We start from the raw sequence: 23,991 nt of genomic DNA, 5'->3' as shown, positions 1-23,991 counted from the left end.
TAAAAAATGAATGACTTCAACAATTGGCTACATTTCTGGTGTCATTCTAAGGGGATCCAGTTTCTGGCTTGGGGTGACATGATTTACAGACCCTGATGCTTTACCAGAGATGGCCTGCGTCTGGCACCCCTGGTTTTCCGGGGACTGACTAAGGCTCTTGCCACCCCTATAGTGCTGTTTTTAGGTGGTGTTCCAAAGTCCAGATTACCACAGTAACACCTATAAGTAAATGCAATCTGAAGGTCATGCTGCTCAATGCTAGAATTCTAAATCTCAAGATGCACTTGTACGAAGCACTCCCCAAAATGGAGAACATCAACATTTGTGCTGTAACACAGACTCGGTTTAAAGTGGCAAAAACCACCCCTGCGCTACCAGGCTATAACTCATTCCACACCTTTTGGCCCTGAAACATGGACCGAAGCTCCAAAGGCAGTGTTGTCTCCATGTTCATAAAGGATATGCACACTTCCGGACTAGTACCCAGCATAACGCATCTGAGATACTTCAGGTAAAACTAATAGTGGGTAAGATGGCGATCCAGGTCATAGCCTGCTATAGGTCCCCAACAATGTCCTTAGACTCTCACTCCATGTTCCTAAGTACCCTGGAATCTATTAAGGTCCAACTCTACACTCTCTTACAAGGAGACTTCAACTACCCCTCCATCAACTGGGAAAACTACTCAAGCACCAATACACTGGCCCAATGCTTCCTGGAATTCATCAATTCCAGTGCCCTGGACCAGCTCATTCTGACCCCCACTAGAGGAAGCAACATCCTTGACTTGGTTATTACTAACATGGGCAACCGTTGCTCTACACAAATAATCAAGCCCTCCCTGGTCAGATCTGACCATAAACTAATCACCATGGAAATCCACATTTCACCCAAACACCCCCGCAAAGGTAACCACCTTGAAAAACTTCTCCAAAGCAGAATTTGGACTCCTAAAAACAGAGGTGGCTAACTGCCGAATCATACACCAATGCACTGTATGAACATGTACAGAAATGCATGGAACTGGTCATACCCAACAGAACCAAGATGCCAATCTGGTGGTCCCCTGCCATTAATAAACTCAGCAACAGAAGAAAGAAACTGTTGCAGAAAAAGGTCAAGTCCCAAGACTGGAAAATCTCCCTTATTAGCTTCAACAAAAAGTTGAGATCCCTCATCAAATCCTCTAAAACCAGCTATGAAGGCAGAATTGCTGCAGACACTAAAAACAATCACAAACCCTTCTATAGCTATATCAAGAACCTCCATGGCAATACCCAGATTTGCTCTGAGATGCTGCACAATGGTACTTCCTATACTCAGCCAGCAGATATTGCCAACATACTGGCCGACAGATTCAGTGCCAGCTTTACCCCTCTATCCCCCCCAAAGGACCAGTCACAATAGCGGAAGAATGCCAGGCACCCAGCATTACTGCAGCACAGTTTAAAGCTGCATTATCCAAGGCCAAGAATACAGCTTCCATGGGACCCTATTATATTCCCGGCTGTGTTCTACATGAACTACAAAGCGAACTGGCACCACATCTCTGTGCCCTGTTCAGTCACAGCCTCACCTCAGGATTTGTCCCTACTGAATGGCACACTGCTACAGTCATCCCTCAACATAAAAGGGAGTGACTACAGACCTTGGGAATTATCCCCCATTAGCCTGACAAGTCTGATATGTAAAGCTATGGAGTGCATCATCATATACCTGATTAATAAAGATATAGGAAATCTCCAAACTCTAGACCCCACACAATTTGTCTTTGTGAAAGGAGATTATGCCTGCTCAACCTGGTTGACTTCTTTGAGTCAGTCACCAGGGCTGTGGATGAAGGTAAGGCAGTGGATTGCATACAGCCTACCTCTATCTGGCCAAGACCTTTGATACCATTCCTTACTCGGGAATTATTGATAAACTGACCAAACTAGGCATCAACACTTATATCAGCAGGTGGGTTGCAAATTGGCTCACAGATAGAACCCACAGTGTGAAAGTAGCAGACTCCAAATCAGATTGCCCACCAGTCATGACCAGAGTACCACAGGGATTGATCCTGAGTCCTCTCCTGTTCAGCATCTACTTCTCAGAAGTCCAGGCCAAAACAAAGGGACTCTGGTTGACCAAGTTTGCAGACAACTGCAAGCTGGGAGACATTATTAACTCAAGAAAATAATGAGCCAGCAACTGTATGCTGTAACAAATATAAAAATATATTTATTATATTACATAAAAAAGAACAAAAAAATAACAGACCAGTTTCGGCTAGAATACTTTCATAGCCTTTATCAGTGTTCAAACCAGGTTGTTCCACCTGAAAAATTCTAGCTTCATGAGGAAGATACTTATCTGGGAAGTGAGGGCCAAGACAAGAGGGATAGAAGACCAATCTGAGTACACCATGGAGAGAGTCAGGATGAAGGAAACAATTTTTTTTTGCCATTCAGGCAAAAATGAAACATCAATTCCCTCTTAGTTAGAGATTGTCCTAGTGAGAAGTAAGCCTGAAGTTGGACTCATTTCGTTCATTCCTGCTGGACAGGTGCTCCACCTGAAAAACATACTAAATACCTAGGGGTATTTACCCCTTGGTACCAAAGTTTAAGCATCACCTTGAGAATTATGCCAGGATGTTAAAGATCCTGGCAGGCAAGTATTAAAGTACAGTTCACATGTGTATGCAGCATGTATTGCAAACATTTATGAGAAAAAGAAGTTATGTCTTACCATAACATTCCATCTGTGTTGTAGATCTTTATTCATTCATTACTGATAGGACTTCGGTTCCATCCTCTGAACCGACATGGACGTTTCCAAGCTTGCGCCAGCCAAAAACTCTCCGCTAAGACCTACCTATAATGCCCCTCTCATAGTCTCTTCAGATCAGGTTTGCCTGCCCCTATATTATAGAGATAGGAATAGAGACAGTAGGAGGCTCTGTCTGAGCAAATAGTTTAACCAGTAGTTCCTAAAGTCCACCAGGAGTCCATCCAGGCAGGGGGAAGGAGGGTGGGAAGTAATGAATGAATGAATAAAGATCTACAACACAGATGGAATATTATGGTAAGACATAACTTCTTTATCTGATGATGTAAATCTTTATTCATTCCTTACTGATAGGACTGAGTCCTCAGCTACTAGAGTCCTGGGTGGCCCTAAGGAAGGATATTCCTGAGCACCATAGAACCAAAAGATGCTCATCCCCTGGAGGCCAAATCCAATTTGTAATGAATGATAAAGGTATGAGGTCTTGCCCAAGTGGCTGCTGGGCAGGTATCATCCATAGAGGCTCTGGAATGAAAAGCCACAGAAGTAGCCATCGATCTAGTAGAATGAGCCTTAATTCTGGAAGGTAAGGCTAGTTTATTCTGATGGTAGATGAAGGTAATGATGTTTCCAAGCCAGGAGGATAGAGTCAGTTTAGAGACAGGTTTACTCAATCTGGGTCCTGCAAAGGACACAAACAATTGATCCATTTTCCTGAAAGATTTAGTCCTGTCCAGATAAAAACAAAGCTGCCTATGAACATCAAGGGTGTGCAAAAGATACTCCCCTCTGTTTGAATGCTGAGGGAAGAAAACCAGCAGGTCGATAGATTGGTTAATTGAAAATCCAGAAATGACCTTGGGCAAGAATGAAGGGTCAGTAAGAAGGGACACTATCCCTGTGGAAACTCAAGTAAGGTCTCTTGACACTCAAGGCCTGCAACTCAGATACTCTTCTCACTGAGGTAAATGCTACTAGAAGTAAAGTCTTCCATGATAAAAAATTTATATCACATGAATCAGAAGGCTCAAAAGGAGGGCTTGTTAACAACTGAAGTACCAAAGTCAAGTCCCAGGGTTCTATGGGGGGCTTGACAGGAGGTTTAAGGTGTAATACTCCTTTCAAAAAGGTTTTGCACAGATGGGGTAACATAACCGAAGAATTATCAAATCCATTATGAAAGTTTGCGATGGCTGCTAAATGCACAATAATTGTCGATGCTGAGGATCCTGCATGTAGAAGAGTAGTAGGGTACTGTAGGATCATTTGAACAGGCATAGAGAAAGCTTCTATGGTTCTGATCTTTGGCCCAAATAGAGAACCTAGTCTATTTACAAGAAAACATTTTCCTGGTGGAAGGTTTGTGTGAAGCCAGAAGAATCTCACGGATGGGAGGTGAGATATCAGGTAGCCTGACAATCATCGGAAGTGGAGGAACCAAGCTGTGAGCTTGAGGCTGTGGAGATTGAGGTGAATCAATCCCTGAGGGTGAGACAGCAGACCTTGAGATTGATCCAGGATCTACGGGCTGTGAATCAGATGAGGCCATAGAAAAGGAAACCAGACTTGATGGGGCCAACAAGGGGTAATGAAGATCACTTTGCTTCCCAACCTTTGAGCTTTCTGGAGGAATTTCAGGATGAGGGGAAACAGGGGAAAGGCATACAGTAGACCCGAGGGCCAATCATGCGTTAGAGCATTCCTTGGTGATACCCCCTGAGGGGGGATCAGGGCAAAGTAGCTTCTGCATTTGTTGTTTAGAGGGGAAGCAAACAGATCGCAGCAAGGCCTGCCCCAGTGGTGGAAGATCCGATCTGCTATTACAGGATTGAGGGATCACTCGTGAGGTATCAGGATGTTCCTGCTCAGATTGTCCACAATAAGATTGGAACTCCTGGGAATGTGCTTTGCTATAAGAAAGCAGTTGGAAGTTATCACCCAGTGCAAAATCCTCATGGCTTCCTGACACAGGGGGGTAATACTTGGTTCTGCCTTGTTTATTTATATACCAGATGACTGACATAGTGTCCAATTGAATTGTAATGGTCCCGGAAGGGAGGGATGTATGGAACGCTCACAATGCTAAGAGAACTGCCCTCAATTCCAGGACATTTATGTGCAAATTGGCCTCCATGAGGGACCAGGAGCCTTGGACTATCTTTCCCTGGAAATGTCCTCCCCACCCTAACAGGGAAGCATCTATGGCCACTGTGGCCCTGGGCTGGGGGAGACAGAATGGTCGACACCAAAGATTTGATTCTGGCTTCATCCACCATAGCATTTCTTTCTTGCAAAGGTTTGTAAGGTGTATCACGTGGTCAAGAGGGTGGGTTAAGACTGACCATTGTGAAGAAAGGAGCCACTGTAATATTCTCATGTGCAACCTCACTAGTGGTACTAGAGTAATGGCAGCTGCCATATGGCCTAAGAGTTGCAGTGCAAGGCATGCTGGTACAAAGTACTGTGGAAGGAGGGCTTGGATCTGGTGTCTTATTTTTGAAAGCCTGTGAGGAGGGAGGGAAGCTTGACAGGATGTTGTGTCGAAGACCACTCCAATGAATTCCAGTGTTTTTGTTGGGAACATCTGAGATTTGTCCTTGTTGATCATAATCCCCAAGTGGAGAGCAAGGCCTTGAGTGTAAGAGAGGCTGCGGGTTAGAAGATTCCTGGTCGAGGAGGTAAGGAGCCAATCGTCTAGATATGGAAACCCTTGGAATCCTTGTAGTCGAAGATGAGCTACTACAACTGCCATACATTTGGTGAACACTCAGGGGGCTGTCGAGAGACTGAATGGCAGTATCCTGAACTGGTAGTGACTGGCTCCCAGCCAGAAGTGGAGAAATCTCTGAGAGCACTGATCCATCTTTATGTGGTAATGTGCGTCCTGGAGCTCTATAGAGCACATCCAGTTGTCCTTCCCTAGAAAGGGGAGAATGGACTGTACCGTGACCATCCAGAATTTTTGAGGTTTCATAAATTTGTTCAATAGGCTGAGATCCAGAATTGGTCTCCAGTCCCCTGTCTTTTTTGGCACTAAAAAGAACCTCGAGTAAAACCCAGATCCTCTCTGGTCTGGTGGGACTGGTTGGATGACTCTTTTTCTTAGCAGCTTTTCTATTTCTAAGGCTGCGACCTCCCTCTGATTGGGTGGCACATCGGGGATTCGTTTGACAGGTCTGGGAGTTAAATCAAATGGGATATGGTAGCCCCTGGATATCATTCTCTGCACCCAAAAATCAGTAGTAATAGGTTGCCAGGCTGGTAGGTGCAGGGGAAAACATCCCCGACTGCTTCCAGAGGAAAGCAATTGGTCGCTTCTCAGGAGCGCTGGTAGGGTCGGCCAGAGAAGGAATCTCTAGTGCCCTGGTTATGCAGACCCCCTCTACCTTGAAAGGGGCGTCTTCCTGATGAGTTGCCCCCTCTGCTCCAGGGGGATTACTCACCATGAGTGTCACGAAAAGATCCCTGGGACTTCTTAAACCACAATTTCCCAACCCTCTAGTTCCAAGAGTAGGACCTCTGGGGGAGTGGAAAAACATATGCCCACAGCAGACAAGGTATTTCCATCTTTCTCACTTCATGCTAGGGTGTCTCATACTTTGGGACCAAAGAGTGCAGATTCATTGACAGGCGCATTGACGAAGGAAGATTTAAAGGGGTTTACAAAATCACACAAATGCATCCAAGCATGATGTCTCATGACAATGCCTGATGCGGCAGCTCAAGCTGCCCCCTCGGTGGTGTGAGATATCAAATGCATCAAGGAGTTCAAGATAGATTCTAGGGTAGCTAGCTGCAAGGCGACAGTGTCACACACCTCATTAGGCAGTACCAAAGAGGTAGACATTTCAGAAATTGTTGGAGGCAAGTGAAGTGTGCCAGATAGTTCAGCAACCAAATGGCAAAGGTCGCTGAAAAATAGGTCCACTTCCCCAGTCTGTCTATGGCCCAAGACTCCCTGTTCAGAATATGGACAGTGGAACTAGCTTCTGCCAGTTCCCTCTTGGTGGCCACCACCACGACCATGGAATCAACCGTCAGCTGTTGGACCAGTCGGGCTGGTCTTCGTGGGTGGATAAAATTTTGTCCGGCCTCTGGTGGACAGCTTCTACATTGTCCAGGGCCTTCTAGGCACACTGCACAATCAGCTTTACAAGCTCATCTGCAGGTGGGGTCACCCAGGAAGTAGATGGCTGGGCACAGAAGGCCTGCAAGAACACCGATTCCTCTGAAGAAGGGTTAGAGGACTTCCAGTCTTCCCTCTGCTTGAGGATTCAAGAATTTCTCCAAATGAGAAGTCATCTGGGGGTACCCTTCTCCCTCATTGCAATCAGTGTCTTCAGTGATAGATTCCTCAGGGGAATCAAGGTGCTTCCTCTTGCACCATTTCTTCTGGGGTGGCTCCCCAGTGGGATCTTCCAAGGAGGACTCCGGAGAAAGGGTTCCCTTCAAAGGGGAGGTCTTGCGGCTCCCATGCCCAAGATCCTGAAGTAGGGGGTTGGGACAGCTGCATGCTAGAAGGGGGTTCTGGTGTTGATGCCATTGGTGCTGACTGCAAGCCTGTAGAGGCAAGGACCCTCTCCATCTCCTGGAAAGCAAGCCCACCCGAGAAGGGATGGGAGCCCGGAACAGAGAAGGACAACCTTGGAACCAGGGTCACACCCCACCCTGATGAGCCTGCCTCCAGGTGAGGAGCTCTGAGAGGACTGCAAGCTGTTGGATCCATGAACATAGTGCCAGCGAGAAAATAGGAGCTGGACTAGGTACCAAGGTGCCTGTAGCCCAAACACTGCTCTGAGAGTGTACCGGCTCCAACAGAGCCGATGCAGCAAGGGAGGTTAGTGTTGACAGGGGAAACTCCACAGTCAGAGCCAAGACAGAATGCACTGGGGTGGTCATCGGTACTGAGATTTCCAGGGCCTAGGTAGAGGCCGGAGGAGGATACACAGGTGACTATGCTATAAAGGGTTCCGTGCCAAGGGGAATGGAAGGTCTAGCCATCATGGGCAATCCCCTAGCTGCCAGAAGCTGGTCAACAACCTGCACCATATCTTGTTCAGAAAGGCTGCTGGTGGATCTATAGGAGACTGCTGAAGGACAGTCAGGTCTTTCAAGAAAGGGGCTAAACTGGTGCCCTGAAAAAGGGTCATAAGTTGGAGAGTATCTGGTTCCTGGGAGATGTTCAATCTTAGGAACTGAGGTCAGAGTCTGTGGAGCTGAATAAGCTATCAGCACCATGGCCGGGGATGGTGCCGAAGCGGGTATGGTCGTCAAAGCCAGTGTCAGGACCAAGGATGGCACCAAAGATGATGGTGATGAAGCTGGAACTGAAATAGGAGTCAACATCAGAGACAGCACCAAGGGAGAAGACACAGGGCCTGGTGCCGAAGTAATTTACACCAAGGGCACTGGAGAAGTACGCTGCCAACTCAGTTCCATAACGGTCGGGGATGTAGGAACTGAGTGACTCCGTTTCTCCTTGTGTTTCTTGGTTTTAGGAGGTGGTAAGACCTATGACCCAGTGACCCAGAGAGAGCCTCCGAAAAAAGCATTTTGACTAAACTTTCAAGATAAGCTTGTTTTTGTGCTCTGCTAGAGTGCAGTTACTAAAACTAGAGCAGATGTCACAAGAAGCATTTATATGGTCCACGCCCAAACAATAAATGCACCGAGTGTGATCATCCGAGTTGTGCATCTTTCACCCACACTTGTTGCACTGTTTAAGCCCCAACTTAGCTTTGCCTGACATATCATACTGGCAACAAAAACTACCCAGAAGGAAACCACAACAAGTGAAAGAGAAAAGGGGATTTTTTTTTTTTTTTTTTTTTTTTTTAAGGAAAGAGGAACAGTACCAACGATGTTAAAAGTTTAACTACCAAAGGTTGAGGGTAGGAAAAGGAAGCAGGTTACAGGCGAGAGGAGAAAATAGTGAGACTAACTAAAAAGAACAAGGTTTTGAGAGAAAACTACACAAAATACACAAATTTTCCACTTAGCTTTGAGAGAGATAGGCTAAGCAGGTCTGACAAGGAATGCGGCAAACAAGATCTGAAGAGACTATGAGGGGGGCATTATGGGTAGGTCTTAGCTGAGAGTTTTTGTCTGACGCGAGCTTGGAAATGGCTGTGTCGGTTCTGAGGATGGAACCGAAGTCCTATTATTAAGGAATGAATAAAGATTTACAACATCAGATGTATCCTTACTCAGAATTGCAGTACCTCCTGTGTTTGTGGTAACACCTAGGTAGGTGCTGTATGAACTCCCTAATGAGCCAGCTCCTGACATCTGATATGACTTTGTCTCTACACCACATATGTGTATCCTAAAAATCTCCTCAGAAGTCACATCATAGTCTTCAGGAAAGAGAGTTCCAAAGGAGAACGAAGCATTATCAGCTGTCCCATTCCATTTCTACACCATGGCCAGCCACCAGTGAAACCGTCTCTTCTCCTGTACACCATTATTAGTCACTAGTGTGCCTGTTCACACACTGTGACTACCACAAGTACACCCTCCCCCACATACACAGAAAGCTTACACTCTCTCAAATGATGAGTCCCACCCTAGCATGGGCTGGCAGATGAAACAGAACCTGGAGTAACTACTTTCCACTGAAGGAGCTGACTGCCCCTCCCTGCTTCTCAGCTGTGTCTCCCACTACTTTTTTGCCTTTGTGGCTCCAACCTCAGAGTCACTTCACTACCTCTTGTCCCAAGTGTTCTCTCCATCCAGTTGCTTCAGTCTACAAGAAGGTACATTGGATTCTCGTATTATCTTAACTGCATGGTTTATTTCATTTTGGTTAAACCTTGTACTAGAAAAATACAACTACGATTTCATTGTGTTTAACTCTGCCTAAGTCTTGTGTCTTTTGCCTTTTGTTGTTAATACATCAGCATGTTTCTACTGACTTTTTACTCTAGGTTTCAGTAATAGCAGCTAAATGTTGTCTTTCTGCTGTTAAAGTGTAGCCATTATATAAGCAAGTGTCTACTGGCTGTTAGTTTCACTGAATCTTACTGTAAAACAATCTTTTTTTGCTGTTTGTACTGCATTTACATCAAGTAAGTCTGTTGCCATCTGGCTAAGTGTTTTTTGTTTTCTCCCTGCTAATCTGTAGTGCATATGTTTATGTTATGAATATATATATATTTCTGCCCCTCCTACTGAAGGCTTCTGTTGTAATATCTGATTTTATGTTTGCATGAACAACACAGTTACTGAATATTGTAGGCAATTGTTAATCCATGAGAGTTTCTATTTGTGAAGAGTTTTGTCATTGACTAAGGTTGCTGCTTCTTTTTTTCATATATGCTACACACTCTAGCATTTTTTCCTACCAAGTAGTAAATATTATTTTGAAAAATTGGGACATTTTGATGAGAGATAGTCAATTCAGAATGTTGTTTCCATCAATGCCTAAAATAACTTTTAGACGAGGTAACAACTTGAAGAACATGCTGGAAGCTAACCCTAGACCATTTATTAATAGGAAGGGTATGCATAAGTGCAATATGTGTCGGATTTGTAAATACATCGATACAGGATGTAACTTCATGATAGGTAGTAATAGATATACTACCAGAGGGAAATTTAATTGTAGTAGCAAACAAGTCGTTTACCTAGTGAAATGTATAACATGCCCAGCTTTCTACATAGGTAAAACTGATAGAAAGCTGGGCGAGAGGATTTATGAACATATATACTGTATAAATAAGAAGAAACTAGAAAATGCATTGGCTAGACACACAAGTGAGTTTGAGGGGCATGAATTTAGATTCAGGGTCCTTGACCAATTGAATAATGACGGAAGAGGTGGCCCTGAGTCACTAAAATTAGAAAGAATAGAACTGCTTTGGCAACTTAGAGTGAATGCCTGTCAACATCCTGGTCTAAATGAAATGTGTTCGATTATGTGTATTCTTAGATTGAAAAACTTAAATAGATAAGAAATGGAGTGTTAATAAGTGTTTATAATAGTCAATAAATCTAGATGGCACTACATTAAAGTATGTTGAAAAAAAGAAAAAATGCAACCCCACTAAAGGGCAGCGCACTATAAACCAACGAAGTACAAACAGCAACAACTGCCCACAGAACTTCAGGACCAGCAAGGAACTAACAGGAGATATTTTAATAACAATACATCCACCGACTAAGCGCTTTCACCTAAAAAGGCATCTTCATTAAAGTATGTTAACGTAGGTTATGGTATCATTAGGTTTAGTGTACATTTATTATTTTAAATAATTTTTGATATGCAATTTTACTCAACAGTAATTGCTAGTTGAGCAGTGATTTGATATAGGCTTAATAAACATTGTTTTATAGCCTTAATAATTGCCTAGATAGATATAATGGTGTGATATTTGTTTTTAAGTTAATATATTTTTCTAGGTAATTTTAGGTGTTGATTACACATTTAAACATTTTTTTAACGTTATTCATTTGTATTTGGTGACGTTTATTATTCTTTATCAGTATTATATTTTTTATCATTATTGTAATAGATTGGGTTTGATAAGTGTATTTTTAGATATATATATATTTTTTATACACTTCATACATATTTTTTAGTATGCATAGTATAATTGTCAGTGGTTGTAAGCACGTATACATACATTGTTAGAATATGGTTCATTAACATTCAGGAATCTATCAATAACAGGTTTTACAAAATGTTTTATATATAGTTTTAACCACGAAGTTAGGATTTTTTCATTGTCTATTGTTTATCTTTCATTACTTCTATTACTTTAAAGTTTAAGGACTAATTAAGTCGTCTACCATGTGACTTGGTTTAATTAACTATATAAGATATGTGATGTAATAATGCCCATGTGTTTTTCTGAGGAAGTTGGGACATTATACCTGACGAAAAGTGGATTTTATTTTTTGTACACTTAAAATTAAAGAATTCTACGTATTTCTGTTTGTAGCATTGGCCATCTTTGTTGTGGAACCAGGATTTGTGTTTGCCGCATAAATTCAGCAATCTCCTACAGGAAATAGACTGGACACCCCTTAAACAACTACCCCTTAATGCTGCTGTACTATACTTTAATAACACCTTCCTTCACATACTTAATACACAAGCTCCCATTCACATGAAAAGAATCAAAAAGAACTCAGCACCATGGCTTTCTAAGGAATGTAAACACCTGATGAAGCAAAGGGACCATGCCTGGTCAACCTGGAAACAAAACAAAAATGAACAAAATCATGTTAATTTCAAAACAATAAGTAACAAAGTGACAAAACTAATCAACAGAGATAAGACGTCATATTATTCCCAGCTTCAACTCCAGCGTAAAATCAACCCCAGTACATTTTGGCACTCCATATCTTATCTACTTAACCTTGGAAGAAATGGAGAGCACACCCTATCACCAGATACTCCTCCATCACAAATAGACAAAAACTTTAACAAGCACTTCATAAAATCAATTTTGGAACTATTAACTAACACCCCTAATGCTGGACCCCCTACCCTTCATCCTATTCAAACACCAACCCCAGGCCATCAACTACTTCTAACTCTGTCATAACTAACCCCCCTACTCAACAAAATGTTATACAAACCCCATTCTCATTTTGGCCCATACCCACTGACACCATTAAGAAACTGCTACAAAAACTAAAATCCTGCACTACCTCAGCTGATAATCTCCCCCATACTACCTCAAACTGGCTGCTAACTCAGTCACCTACCCAATCAGTATCCTTATAAATAGGTCTTTATCTGAATCAGAAGTACCTACCATATGGAAACAATCTCACATCTCCCCCATCCACAAAAGAGGCAATTCCTATATCTGTCTCGTCACCCATATCCAACATTTTCGAGAGTGGTATCCATCAGCAGGTAATGCAATATCTATTGCAAAACAACCTTTTAACCAAAACCCAACATGGCTTCTGATCTAGCCACAGCACAGCTACAGCCCTATTATCTTTTACAGACACCAAGAACAAGGTCAGAGATGCAGGGTGCTATACAGCCTTAGTATTCCTTGATCTCTCCAAGGCCTTTGACACAGTGTTTCACCCATTACTTTTGAACACACTGTCTAATCTAGGCTTCTCACATAACACAGTAAAATGGTTTCAGAGCTACCTCAAGGATCGTAAACAAGCAATGAAATGGTCCAATGAACTCTCACCCTTCCTCCACAACCCTACTAGAGTCCCCAAGGCTCCATCCTAGGACCCCTACTTAAGGTTACCATACGTCCAGGTTTCCCCAGACATGTCCTCTTTTTTGGGCTGCTGTCCGGGCAGTTTTTGAAAATTCTGCGATTAGTCCGGGTTTCAAAACCCGGACAAATCACAGAATTTTCAAAAAACAGACATCCCTAATTCGGAATCTTTCCTCCACTTTGTTTTTTTTTTTTTTTTTTTTGATTGGCTCATATACCGGTATACGAGCCAATCAAAAAACGGAGCTCTGTTCAATGCGGAACTGCTTGATGTTCCGCATTGAACAGAAGAGGGTCCATCAGGCAAGATTTGATTGGCTCGTATACCGGTATACGAGCCAATCAAAAAGCAGAGCTCTCTTCAATGCGGAACAGCTTGATGTCCTCTTTTACGTACAAAGAATTATGGTAACCCTACCCCTACTCTTCAACATTTTCACAAACAACCTTCACTCTGCCTCTCACCCTATGACCATCATTCAGTATGCTGATGATTCCACCATAATCTGCACTGCTCAATCACTACCAGAACACTTTCAAAAACTCAACAGTCCTTTACAGCAGTCGAATGCTGGTTAAGAAATGCCCAACTCTCTCTTAATCCAAAGAAGACAAAACTAGTACTCTTTCATCCCAAAATACCTCCCCTGTCACTGATCATTTCAACATCCTTGCATCTGACAACACTGTCATAGAAATAGTGCAGGAAACCAAACTTCTAGGTGTTTTCATAGACAATAAACTTTCATTTGACCCCCATATACAACAAAATGTAAAGAAAACTCATCACAAACTGGGACTCTTGTATAGAAAAAAACTTTTCTTTACTGCAGCAACCAAAACTACCCTTGCAAAAACATTTTTACTTCCCTCCCTTCTTTATGGTGCCCCTATCTTAACTAACTTACATAATTCTGCCCTAAGCAAGTTGGAGCAATGCTACAACAAAGTGGCAAAGTTTGCCACAAACTCTAAATATCACACACACCACTGTAAACCACTCCTAGAATTAAACTGGTTAAACTCACCAACCAACTTACCTTTATTCAGCTATCCACCTTGCCCAACCTTATTTTCAAGCCTACTGCCTGCCCTGCACTAACCAATGTAGTCACACCTTACACATCAAATTGATCCCTATGATCAGAAGACAAAAATCTCTTAGCTATTCCAAAACCCACAAGAAAACATGGTCACTCTCTGTAGTCATACTCTGTCTCTACACATTGGAATTCACTACCTCTAGCTACCAGGTCTATGCCTGGCTTAACCCATTTCAAAGCCTCTTTAAAAAAAAATCATCTCAAAAATACATGCCTAATGCTCAAGTCTTTCTCTTTCTGTCACATTTCAATCCCTCACAGACTGCACAATCCTAAGACTCTTCTAATACTTCTCTGCGTTTATACCATATTCTTAAACTACTGCTCAGGCTTTATTGCTTCTCTTATTCTTAACTCTCTCTCACTATTTATCTGCATCACTAACTTTCTGGCTGCTATTTCCCTAACTGAAGCTAACATTCTATTTTGCATGTACTATAACAGTCAATGTCACACACTGCACTACCTACGTACTATTTTTTGAACACTATCTACATCATGTATGGTGAGAGTGACTATTATTGTCTATAATGTTTTAAATGTATAGAACTGTTTAGATGTGTAGTAATATATTGCAACATCTTGTACCAGTTTCTTCTTTCAACTTATTTTTTATATAGTATTTCTAATGTAATCTTTATTGAATTGGATTATACTGTATTTGTATTGTACTGTATGTGGAGCTTTTCTCCCCGGGCCTCTGCTGAAAATGGGTTCTGTAGACCCAGTCAGACCACCCTGGTAAATAAAATGTCAAATAAATAAATGAATAATCTCCATATCTGACAAAATAAGGCCAAAGCCTTTTTGTGTAGCCATGGCTTTTCCTCACAGCTTCAGAGTTTGGAATTGAACCCTGACCACTGATCACACTCTCTCTCTCTAGTTTTTGTTTTTCGCATGCCTATATGAGTTTTCTCTTGTTTCTCCCACATTTGAAACACTTTTGGATGATAAACTATTCTAAGTATTCCATATATTTGCCTTCACTCTTACCCTTGTAGCCGGGGTCATGGCAGAAAATGGTTCCAGAAGAGCCATTTTGCTAGCATCTTAACATATAAATCTATCAAAAATAAAAACTAAATAGTAATTTAATTTCTCTGTCTTATATTCTCAGTCGGTGGCTGCAGAGTTAAGCAAAGGGCTTTGTCACCTGCTGACTCCCTTCTTAAATTCCAGAACATATGAAGAATAGTCCTAATAAACATTATGATAGGAAACAATCAGTTTACTTAAATAAGCATTAATTATTTCCCTACAGTCGCTCAACTGTACATTTTTTGTTGTTTCTAGGGGGTACTTATTTAGCTGTATTCTGTAGTGTAATGACACTCTGGTTTCAGAAGCATCCACTGCCCCCCCCCCCCAATTTTGACTGAAGTCGTTTACCTCACTGTATTTTGTACTCTGGAGGATGACTCATTTTTAGGGACACTAAAGAAAATGTTTTGGAACCAGGTTTTCCCATTTTTCTGACACTTTCATAATTGACTTTGAATACAATGTTGTTTGCCATTTATCTGATTTACTTGTTGGTAGGTGACATTGCAGCTGTTTGGCAGTACAGCCTGCAAAACATTCATTAATATAAATGTCCAGGTATAACCCAAGCTATGGCATAGTTAAAACTTCAGCATTAATGTCACAGTTGTGTACCAACAGCCAGTGTAAACAGTAGAAGTACAGGTCTACTTGTAAAACCATTATTTAGTAGTGAAGAAGTGTTTATCGGTAAAGCTAGTAGGTAAAAGTAAGGAAATGGGGACTCAAATAATGGAGGTTGATCACTGACAGCACTAAGGAAAGCAATCGAGCAGGCAACGTAATGTAGAGGTACACAGATGTAGAACGTGGCATTAGTTCTGACTGACATCATCTGACATCATAATCCTGTATTTGTCAAAGCAGCATAATTTACACAGTAACATATGATGATAAAAGCAGGTGGCCCATGATATCAGGGGTGTATATCATAACAAAAAAGCCCTTTTCCAGCCATCTGTTGCTTTATTTGAAATAATATTCGGCATAAAATACTAAATAAAAAATTATAAAACATGCTAGCCAAAAAGCATTTGAGTTCTTCATTTCACATTTTTTCCTTTTGTGGCATGGTGAAGGAGGCAGTGGAATGAATTAGTATTCAATTTATTTATAGTAAACTTTACCATTCTAAGACAAGGTTACTGGTGTGTTTGATTTATTTATTTACATTTCTATTTGTTTTCTGGAGATTTTGATCTCCATGGACCTTTTTCAGACTCAGCTCGGGTGAAAGGAGAAAAAAAAAAAAAAAACAGATGGCCTCCAACCTATTGACAGGACACGGAGAGATGTGATGTTCACTTAGTGAAACTGTCCTCCACAACCACATAAGAATGGTACCCATTGTGTTGCGTCAGACCAGTTACAGCAGCATGTCTGTAGTAAGAGAAAAATGATCAAAATATTAGCAGGTGGTTAACCATTACATTAAAGTCTGTTAGCTGATGCTTTACATTTGCTGTACAAAGGGATACTGCAGTCTTGTAAAATAAAAGGTTCATTGTCCTTCAGACAGAAGACTGATAGTACCCCCCCATCTCTTTGCATTGTTATGAGTGAAATTCAAGAAAACAAAACAAACTCCCTCCCCTTGTCCTGCATCTCCTCTATTGTGGGTTACACCCCTAGGGAATTTTAATGAAATGTTTCAGTCCTGAATGATTTTTCTTGGGGGTGGGGGAGAAGGAAAGCAGCGTCATTGTGTTTTCACCTTTTGCTCTTGAAAAGTCACTGCAGCAGTCAAAGCAGACATGGCCGGACACCAGGCATGGGAGCTTTCTGAATTATGCACCATTCCTTATAATGCATGTGCACATGCATGCAAGCCGGACTTACTAACAGCTGCTGTACTTGCCTATGTGTGTGTCCAGAAAGGATTACAGAAGATGCAGCTTCGGTAGGACCAGAGGAGAAAATGTATGACAAATGGGATGCCCGCACATCTGAGTTTGCAGTTGGGTAGGTTTGTGGTTGATTGCTTGATTCTGATGTGATATATGTTTCCAGTAAACTGTATTCTTCAGCAGACTTCACATTTCTGAAAAGACAAGAATATAATCCAAGAATTGTAGCATTTATTTTATAGCAAAAGCCATAATAAAGACTAATACAAATGTGTTACTGAAGCAGTAAAATATTTTAATTTTTTTTCCTGGCTGGGTGGTGGATTTTAAATTCATGAAAATCTTTAGTGTTATCATAAGAGCAGTACATGGAAAGTGCTTCGTATGCTGGGTAGTTAAGTAGGTACACATTTATGCTGCACTTCCATCACACCAACCTTACAAGTCCAAATGTATATCGACAAACAGTACACAAATATAAACTCTAGAGCTGAAGTTACATAGTATAAATATATTGTCAGAGTTCATCTTTTGTAGTTTGTTCTACATGCTAATGTTTATTAACTTACAGCAGTTTTTTATACCATTTGATTTTTATGCACAATGTCTATATGTGTAGACACTTAAAATACTAGAAAAAATCAACTCAAGAAGTACTAAATTTTGTAAAATGGTAGTTTCAAGTGGGTACTCTAACAATAGTATGAAAGTCTGTCTTATTTTACTGTGCATATTTTCTATGAATGTGTAGTTTTCCTGTTTTATTGTAATTGCAGTATTTCTGCTTTAAAGCATGATGATTTTATTTTTTTTATTTGTCATTCACCATTTAATGTGTTTTCTTCTACCTTGGAGTTACTCCTGGTACTTGGTCTGTCTTGCATGTAGACTTAGAAGAGATGCTGGCTGTAACAGTCTGATAAGGCAGAAAGGCAGACCTCTTCATTGTTTCACTATATGGGGGGAGTCAAAACACATTAGTTCTACAGAGTACAAAGGTTTAACTTGCTTGGCATGTGTGAGGCCATGTTTATTCCTACATATTTTTTTTGTTGCAGGGTACTGCAAATAAGCTTGAGGCAAACACAATGCATTTTAACCAACATAGCAAGATCATCACTTTATCAACTGGTCACTATAAATATACAGTGATCCCTCTGGACTTAAAATAGTCAATATTCATCTCTGTATGTAAGAAGCATCTCCCTTTAATTGCAATGTTACTTATATCTGTGGAGATGGTCAAGATATACAAAGAGATGTGGCTCTCTCACCTGAAAAGTTGAATGAAGCGTAAGTTGCAGAAGTATTAAAGTATTGTTCAGGACAGAGGTCCCGTAAGTTGCAGAAGTATTAAAGTCTTGCTCGGGACAAAGGTCCCCTTGTGTGTTTTTAGGCATACAGTGACTACTGTATGCATATTTTAAAGTGCATTTCAAGTGAAATTTTTGGAGGACTGTTCTGTTACTCTGGAGATGGTGTGAGCGTCTCAGTATAGTCTTTGGTGAAACCATGCAAATGAACAAGCCTATTTGTTGCTGCATTGCCTCTTTTTTAACATTTACTCTGTTTGCTGTATTTCGTTAAGAGTAATTTTATACTTAAATATTTTCAATAAATCACCTGAGTCATGCAACCAAGCAAGGGACTCTATTGCCACATACTGTATATTATTTGAGAATGGTTACCTTAAAAGGATACTTCTTTGCATTGCACTCTAAAGTTAGCATTTCTACCTGTAATGGAGGTTCTGATAACCACGACGACAATTTTGAGCTAAAATGTGTGCCTTGCAATATTCCATGCTCTTGTCCTGTGAATTTCATTTGGTTGCTTTTTAAAGGAGTTCCCAGTCATAATTTGCAGGGAAAAAACAGAAATACTGATGGGCACTCACTGCCCATTTGCATCATTCTGGAGAGGCCCAATGAGTCTTAACAGTGTTACACAAAAAAATACAAGAATGTAATTTTAAAAGCTGTTTTGCTCACCTTTGTTTTCAGTGCTGTACAGTCCCTAGGATAAGGAGAAATGCTAATTATGTGTTTACAATGTGAAAAAAAAAACATCTGAAAGCATGGTACTCCTTTAAGCAGCAAGGAATTTTGCTTTCCTTACTATATCACTCTTATCATATCTGGAAGTAAGTAGAATTCAAATTTAGTTACTGTTGTAGTCCCTGTTAATGGTGACCTTTCTAGTAATGTTCCTCTGCTCCAACAGTATCAGTATGTTAGATGTACAGTTATTTCTAGACAGTTTTGTTTTGAGATCGAAACCTGGAAAAGTGCCTGTTCCCCATCAAACTGATCTGTATCTGGCACCTTTTGTGGACAGATGTTAGCCTATTTACCTGGCTCTAGAAACTACCCTTGCTAGCAGTAATATTGTAGATGATATTAGTCAGAGGACAGGTAAACTTCTGTTTTGTTCCTTTTATGTTTTTCATTTGTCCTCCATGACCAGTAACACTAAAACAGACAATTGTTAATAGAAAGTTGTAGTACAGAGATGAGCGTTGGTGCCTTTCAAGCAGTTGACACAGATTTGATGCTTGACTAATATGGAAGCTGTATGGTATGTGACATTGCCTCTTGTTGGTAACCTGCACTGCTATCCAGGGATTCAGGTCTTAATTGTTAGATGAAATGTTGGTGTTATCCGTTTTGAATGGTGGCAAGTGTTCCAAAGTTAATTAGATGGCCGTTAAGATATTAAAAATGGTCCTGGGCTTCCGAGTAACCATAGCTTGTAAACACCTAACATGATTGTATGAGACTGCAAAAAAAATAGAAGCTTATTACAAGTCTGTAAATCTTTTCAAGGATTTCATAGGTTCATTGGTTCATACTAGGCTATCTGCCCTGGGGCAATTATAAGCCTAGACCGATTCTGTATGGCTTACGCCACCCTTGATTTCAGTATACTGTGACCTTTTTAAGGTTTAGTTTACTGTGCCTCTGTCTAATAGTGACACGGGAGTAATCCCTGGGACAAACCTACGATCCCCCATCCACCTATCGAGATTCTTCTTGAAGACATTCAGTGAGGTGCTCTGTCTCACATGAACTGGAATTCTATTCCAGAGCGAAGGGAGCCTCTGGGTTATGAACCTGTCCCTCCAGCAAGTTCTATTTATTTCTGTGCTGAGGTTCAAGTCCCTCGAATGTGTGGCTCTAAGGGATTTAGATTTACTGAGGTGGAGCATGTCCATTAATTCTGGATTTGACATAGCTTTGTATGTCAGGCATAGATCACTTCGAAGTAGGCGGTATGCAACTGAGTAGAGCTGGAGTTTTTTTAAACCGAGCAGCATATGGCATCTGTTTGAGACCCTTGATCCTCTTGGTGAGATACTTTTGGGGTCTTTCTAATTGCTGCAGGTGTTGGGTAAGGTACAGCCCAAAAGGGGCATTGTATTCTATGATGGGCCTGATGAGGGATGAATAAAGGGGCACGATTACCTCTCTTGATCTAGATGTGAAACCCTTTGTGATGAGGTGGGCTATGTAGAAGGTCTTTCTAACCACTTTGGCAATGTGGTTTTCAAAGGAGAGATTGCTATCAACTTGGGTCCCCAGGTCCCTAATAACTTTTTCTGTACTTAATGGGTTTCCGCCTATGTGGTAATTTGTGGGCACATTGTTTTTGCCAAAGGGTATGACTATACATTTTTGGCATTTAGCTTTAAACCATGGCGCTGGCACCAGTTATCTGTCTCTGTGAGACCTTTTGAAGGATGTTTGTGTCAGCTGGAGAGTTGATTATGGCACCCAGTTTGCAGTCGTCTGCGAACTTGGTGAGCCATAGTCCTCCCACGTTTGCCTGTACCACGGAAAAGTATATACCGAACAAGAGTGGTCCCAGGACAGAACCCTGTGGGATGCCACTTGTGACCGGTTTCGAGTCTGACATGGCTCCAGCAACTCTCACTCTGTGAGTTCTGTCTTTGAGCCAGTTTGCGACCCATCTTGTGACATAGGGGTTTATATTTAAGCTGGATAGCTTATCTATGATGCCCGAGTGGGGTATTGTGTCAAATGCCTTTGCAAGGTCCAGATAGGCTGTGTGAACTACCTTCCCTTCATCTATGGCTTTGGTGACTGTTTCGAAAAAGTCAACCAGGTTCAAAAGGCAGGATCTGCCCTTGACAAAGCCGAACTGGGTAGGATCTAGTGTCTGTAGGTCCCCAATGTCTTTGTTTATGAGCTCCATGATGATCCTCTCCATAGCCTTGCAGACTAAGCTAGTCAGGCTTATGGGGCAATAGTTTCCAGGGTCCGTAGAGGCTCCACCTTTGCACTTTTGTGGAGTGGGACCACTGTTGCTGTACGCCATTCTGTGGGCACATATCCTGTAGTGAGGCTGAGATTGTATAGCTGTTTTATTTGAGGGATTAGTTCCTCTTAGAGTTCATGTAGGACACAACCTGGGACGCCATCTGGTCCCATGGAAGCAGTGTTTTTTGCTTTGGAGAGGGCAGCCTTCACCTGAGCATCAGAGATGTTTGGGAGGCAGCCCTCTGCCGAGATAGATACTTGCTCTTTTGGGGGGGAGGGGGGTGGAGAAGTTTGCACTGAACCTGTCTGACAGGATATTGGCGATGTCTGTGGGTTCAGTGTATTTTTTGTCATTTAGAATCAACTCAGAACAAGTCTGGGAGTTGCATCCCAGGTTTCTAACATAATTGAAAAAAGCCTTATGATTGTCTTTGGTGTCCTGTGCAATTTTTCTTTCGAAGCTGGCCTTGGAGGATTTTATGAGGGATCGTAATTTTTTGCTAGTACTGATCAGAGATGCCTTCCCTATCAGGGATTTTGCTCTATCATGTAGTAGCTTCCTCCTTCTGTTGTACAGTTTATTTATGGCAGGGGTCCACCAGACTGGACGCCTGCCTTTAGATGATTGGGTCTTGGTTTTGTTTGGGATAGCATGATCCATGCATTCCTGGAGATGTTCGTAGAATGCGCTTATATAGGATTCTGCGGTTTGGGCCATAGTTTCCACTGGCCCTGGGGCCTTGAAGGATTCCACTTCGGTTTTGAGAAGTGAGAAGTTCACTTTTGAGAAGTTTTTCACTGTGGTTTTCTGGGCTGGGGGTGGGGTCGGGATGTGGACATCCAGTGAAATTAGTTTATGGTCTGATCTTACCAATGAGGGATATACTTCTGGTGTGGAGCATAGAGTCCCCATGTTGGTAATGATCAGGTCTAATATGTTGTCCCCTCTTGTGGGAGTGGTGACTAGTTGTTCCATAGCATTTGAGTTTATAATTTCCAGGAACCTTTGGGCCAAGGTGCTGGGGCTTGAGTAGTGCTCCCAGTCAATGTTTGGGTAGTTGAAGTCGCCCAATATAATGGTGTTCGGAGAGATCTTCATGTTCTCCAATGTTTTCAGGAAAGCCGAGTGGGATTCCTGACTTTGAGAGGGTGGTCTGTAGGATGCTATAAACTGAAAAGCAGTCTTGCCCACTGTTAGTTGCACATGGATGGTCTCCGATACCACGTGCAATGCCACTAACCTGGAGGTGTGGATATCCTTGATAAATATGGAAACTCCCCCTCCTTTTGTGGTTCGGTCCTGGTTTTGGGGCCGAAAAGCATAATATGAGGTATAGCCTGGTAGTGCTGGGGTGCTCTCTGGAGCCTTGAACCAGGTTTCTGTCACTGCACAGATATCGATGTTCTCCATACTGAGGAGAGCTTCGAGTGCGTGCATCTTGAGGTTAAGACTTCTGGCATTTAGCAGCATTACCATTAGTTTCTTGTTCCTTGTGCTGTCTATGGGGGTGGGTTTGACTTTTGAGCCTTGCCTAAAAAGGCACTATGGGGGTGGCAAGAGCCTTTGCCAATATCCAAAAGCCCAGTGGTGACAGGTGCAAGCCGTCCCTAGCGAAGCAACGTGGCTTGTCGAGCATGTCATCCCAGGCTGACAGACACTGGATCCCCTTTGAATGACACCAAAATTTTAGCCAATTGTTAAAATCGATCATTTTGTCTTTGTACTGTGGCATCATTCTAGGTGAGGGTAAGATGCTGCTCAAGGTCAGGGTCATACCAGCCTGGGCTACATGATCAGAGAGCTCCTCTATGTCTCTTTTCATGTAGTCCAGGGAGGTACGTCTCAGGTCATTCACACCAGCATGTACAATGACTGAGTCATATTTGTATTTGCTTTGGAGTGATCTGAGTGCTTGTGTTATGTGGCGGATCCTAGCACCTGACAGGCAGCTCACCATGACCTTCTCTTTATTCAGCCTGGTGAGCGGGACGTCAGTGTGTCTGACAATAGAGTCACCTATTACAAGAGTATCAGGTGTGTTATTCAGCCTTAAGGGCTGTGGCTGCTTGGCACACTGACTTTGTGGGTTATGTGTTGTGCGTGTTTTGTTTTGAGGTAGCGTTTGCTTGGATGTCTGCTTTGGAGGTCTCTGTTGCTTAGGTAGATTTTATTTAGAGCCTCCGAGTATGTTTTTGTGTATTTATGTATTTGGTTCACTGATGTGGTGGGACTATGTGATACTGGAATTGTGTTGTGTGAGGTTACCTTCTCCTCCTGACTGGTTACACCAGTTTTGAGATGAGAGAGCTCAGCCTCCAGTTTGGCTAAATAGTTGCATCTCTCACATATATTTGAACCTGGTTGGAGGAGGAGAGGGTTGTCCGTGTACATGAGACAGTTGTAACATTGCCTCAAAATTCCCAGATTCACCAGCTGGACTGGAGAGGAAACCATTGACTGACCTTTGGACATGCTAGAGTAATATAGGGAAACTGAATTTAAAATGGACCAATAGAGGACAGGGTAATCGTAGAGAGTATAAGAGTAAGTAGTGCTTATGGTTTAATAGTGCTAACTTGTAGGATTATTTGTTTCATTTTTGGTGACTTGGAAGTAACAAGTTAAAACTTTTAAAGGTATGAATATCATAATGGCAACACTTGCTTTTTTGAGAATAGATCATGCTTCTTCTCTAATTCTTGAGTAAATTACATTTGTGATACGGGTGTAAAGGACTAAAAT

At 41.9% G+C, this 23,991-nt stretch overlaps 1 protein-coding gene across 2 annotated transcripts in view; it reads left to right on the top strand.

The window, feature by feature from the left end:
* The window catches only part of PRICKLE3 (prickle planar cell polarity protein 3), a 1,188,758-nt gene that overhangs the window by 806,636 nt on the left and 358,131 nt on the right, over window positions 1-23,991 (top strand). The window contains exon 1 of one of the 2 annotated variants that reach the window (XM_044080197.1): window positions 16,768-17,083. The exons of the other annotated variant lie outside the window; for it this stretch is intronic. Within the exon in view, the coding sequence (XP_043936132.1) occupies window positions 16,932-17,083 (152 nt within the window). The 5' untranslated portion in view covers window positions 16,768-16,931. Of the gene's footprint in view, window positions 1-16,767; window positions 17,084-23,991 lie in introns of those variants that run through there. 2 annotated transcript variants of the gene reach the window in all.

The sequence above is a fragment of the Protopterus annectens genome, chromosome 8.part0 (assembly GCF_019279795.1).
Source record: "Protopterus annectens isolate FY-2018-M chromosome 8.part0, PAN1.0, whole genome shotgun sequence".
NCBI classification, from domain to species: Eukaryota; Metazoa; Chordata; order Ceratodontiformes; family Protopteridae; genus Protopterus; species Protopterus annectens.
Note: the sequence above shows the minus strand (reverse complement) of the source record. Positions and strands in the feature narration are given on the sequence as shown.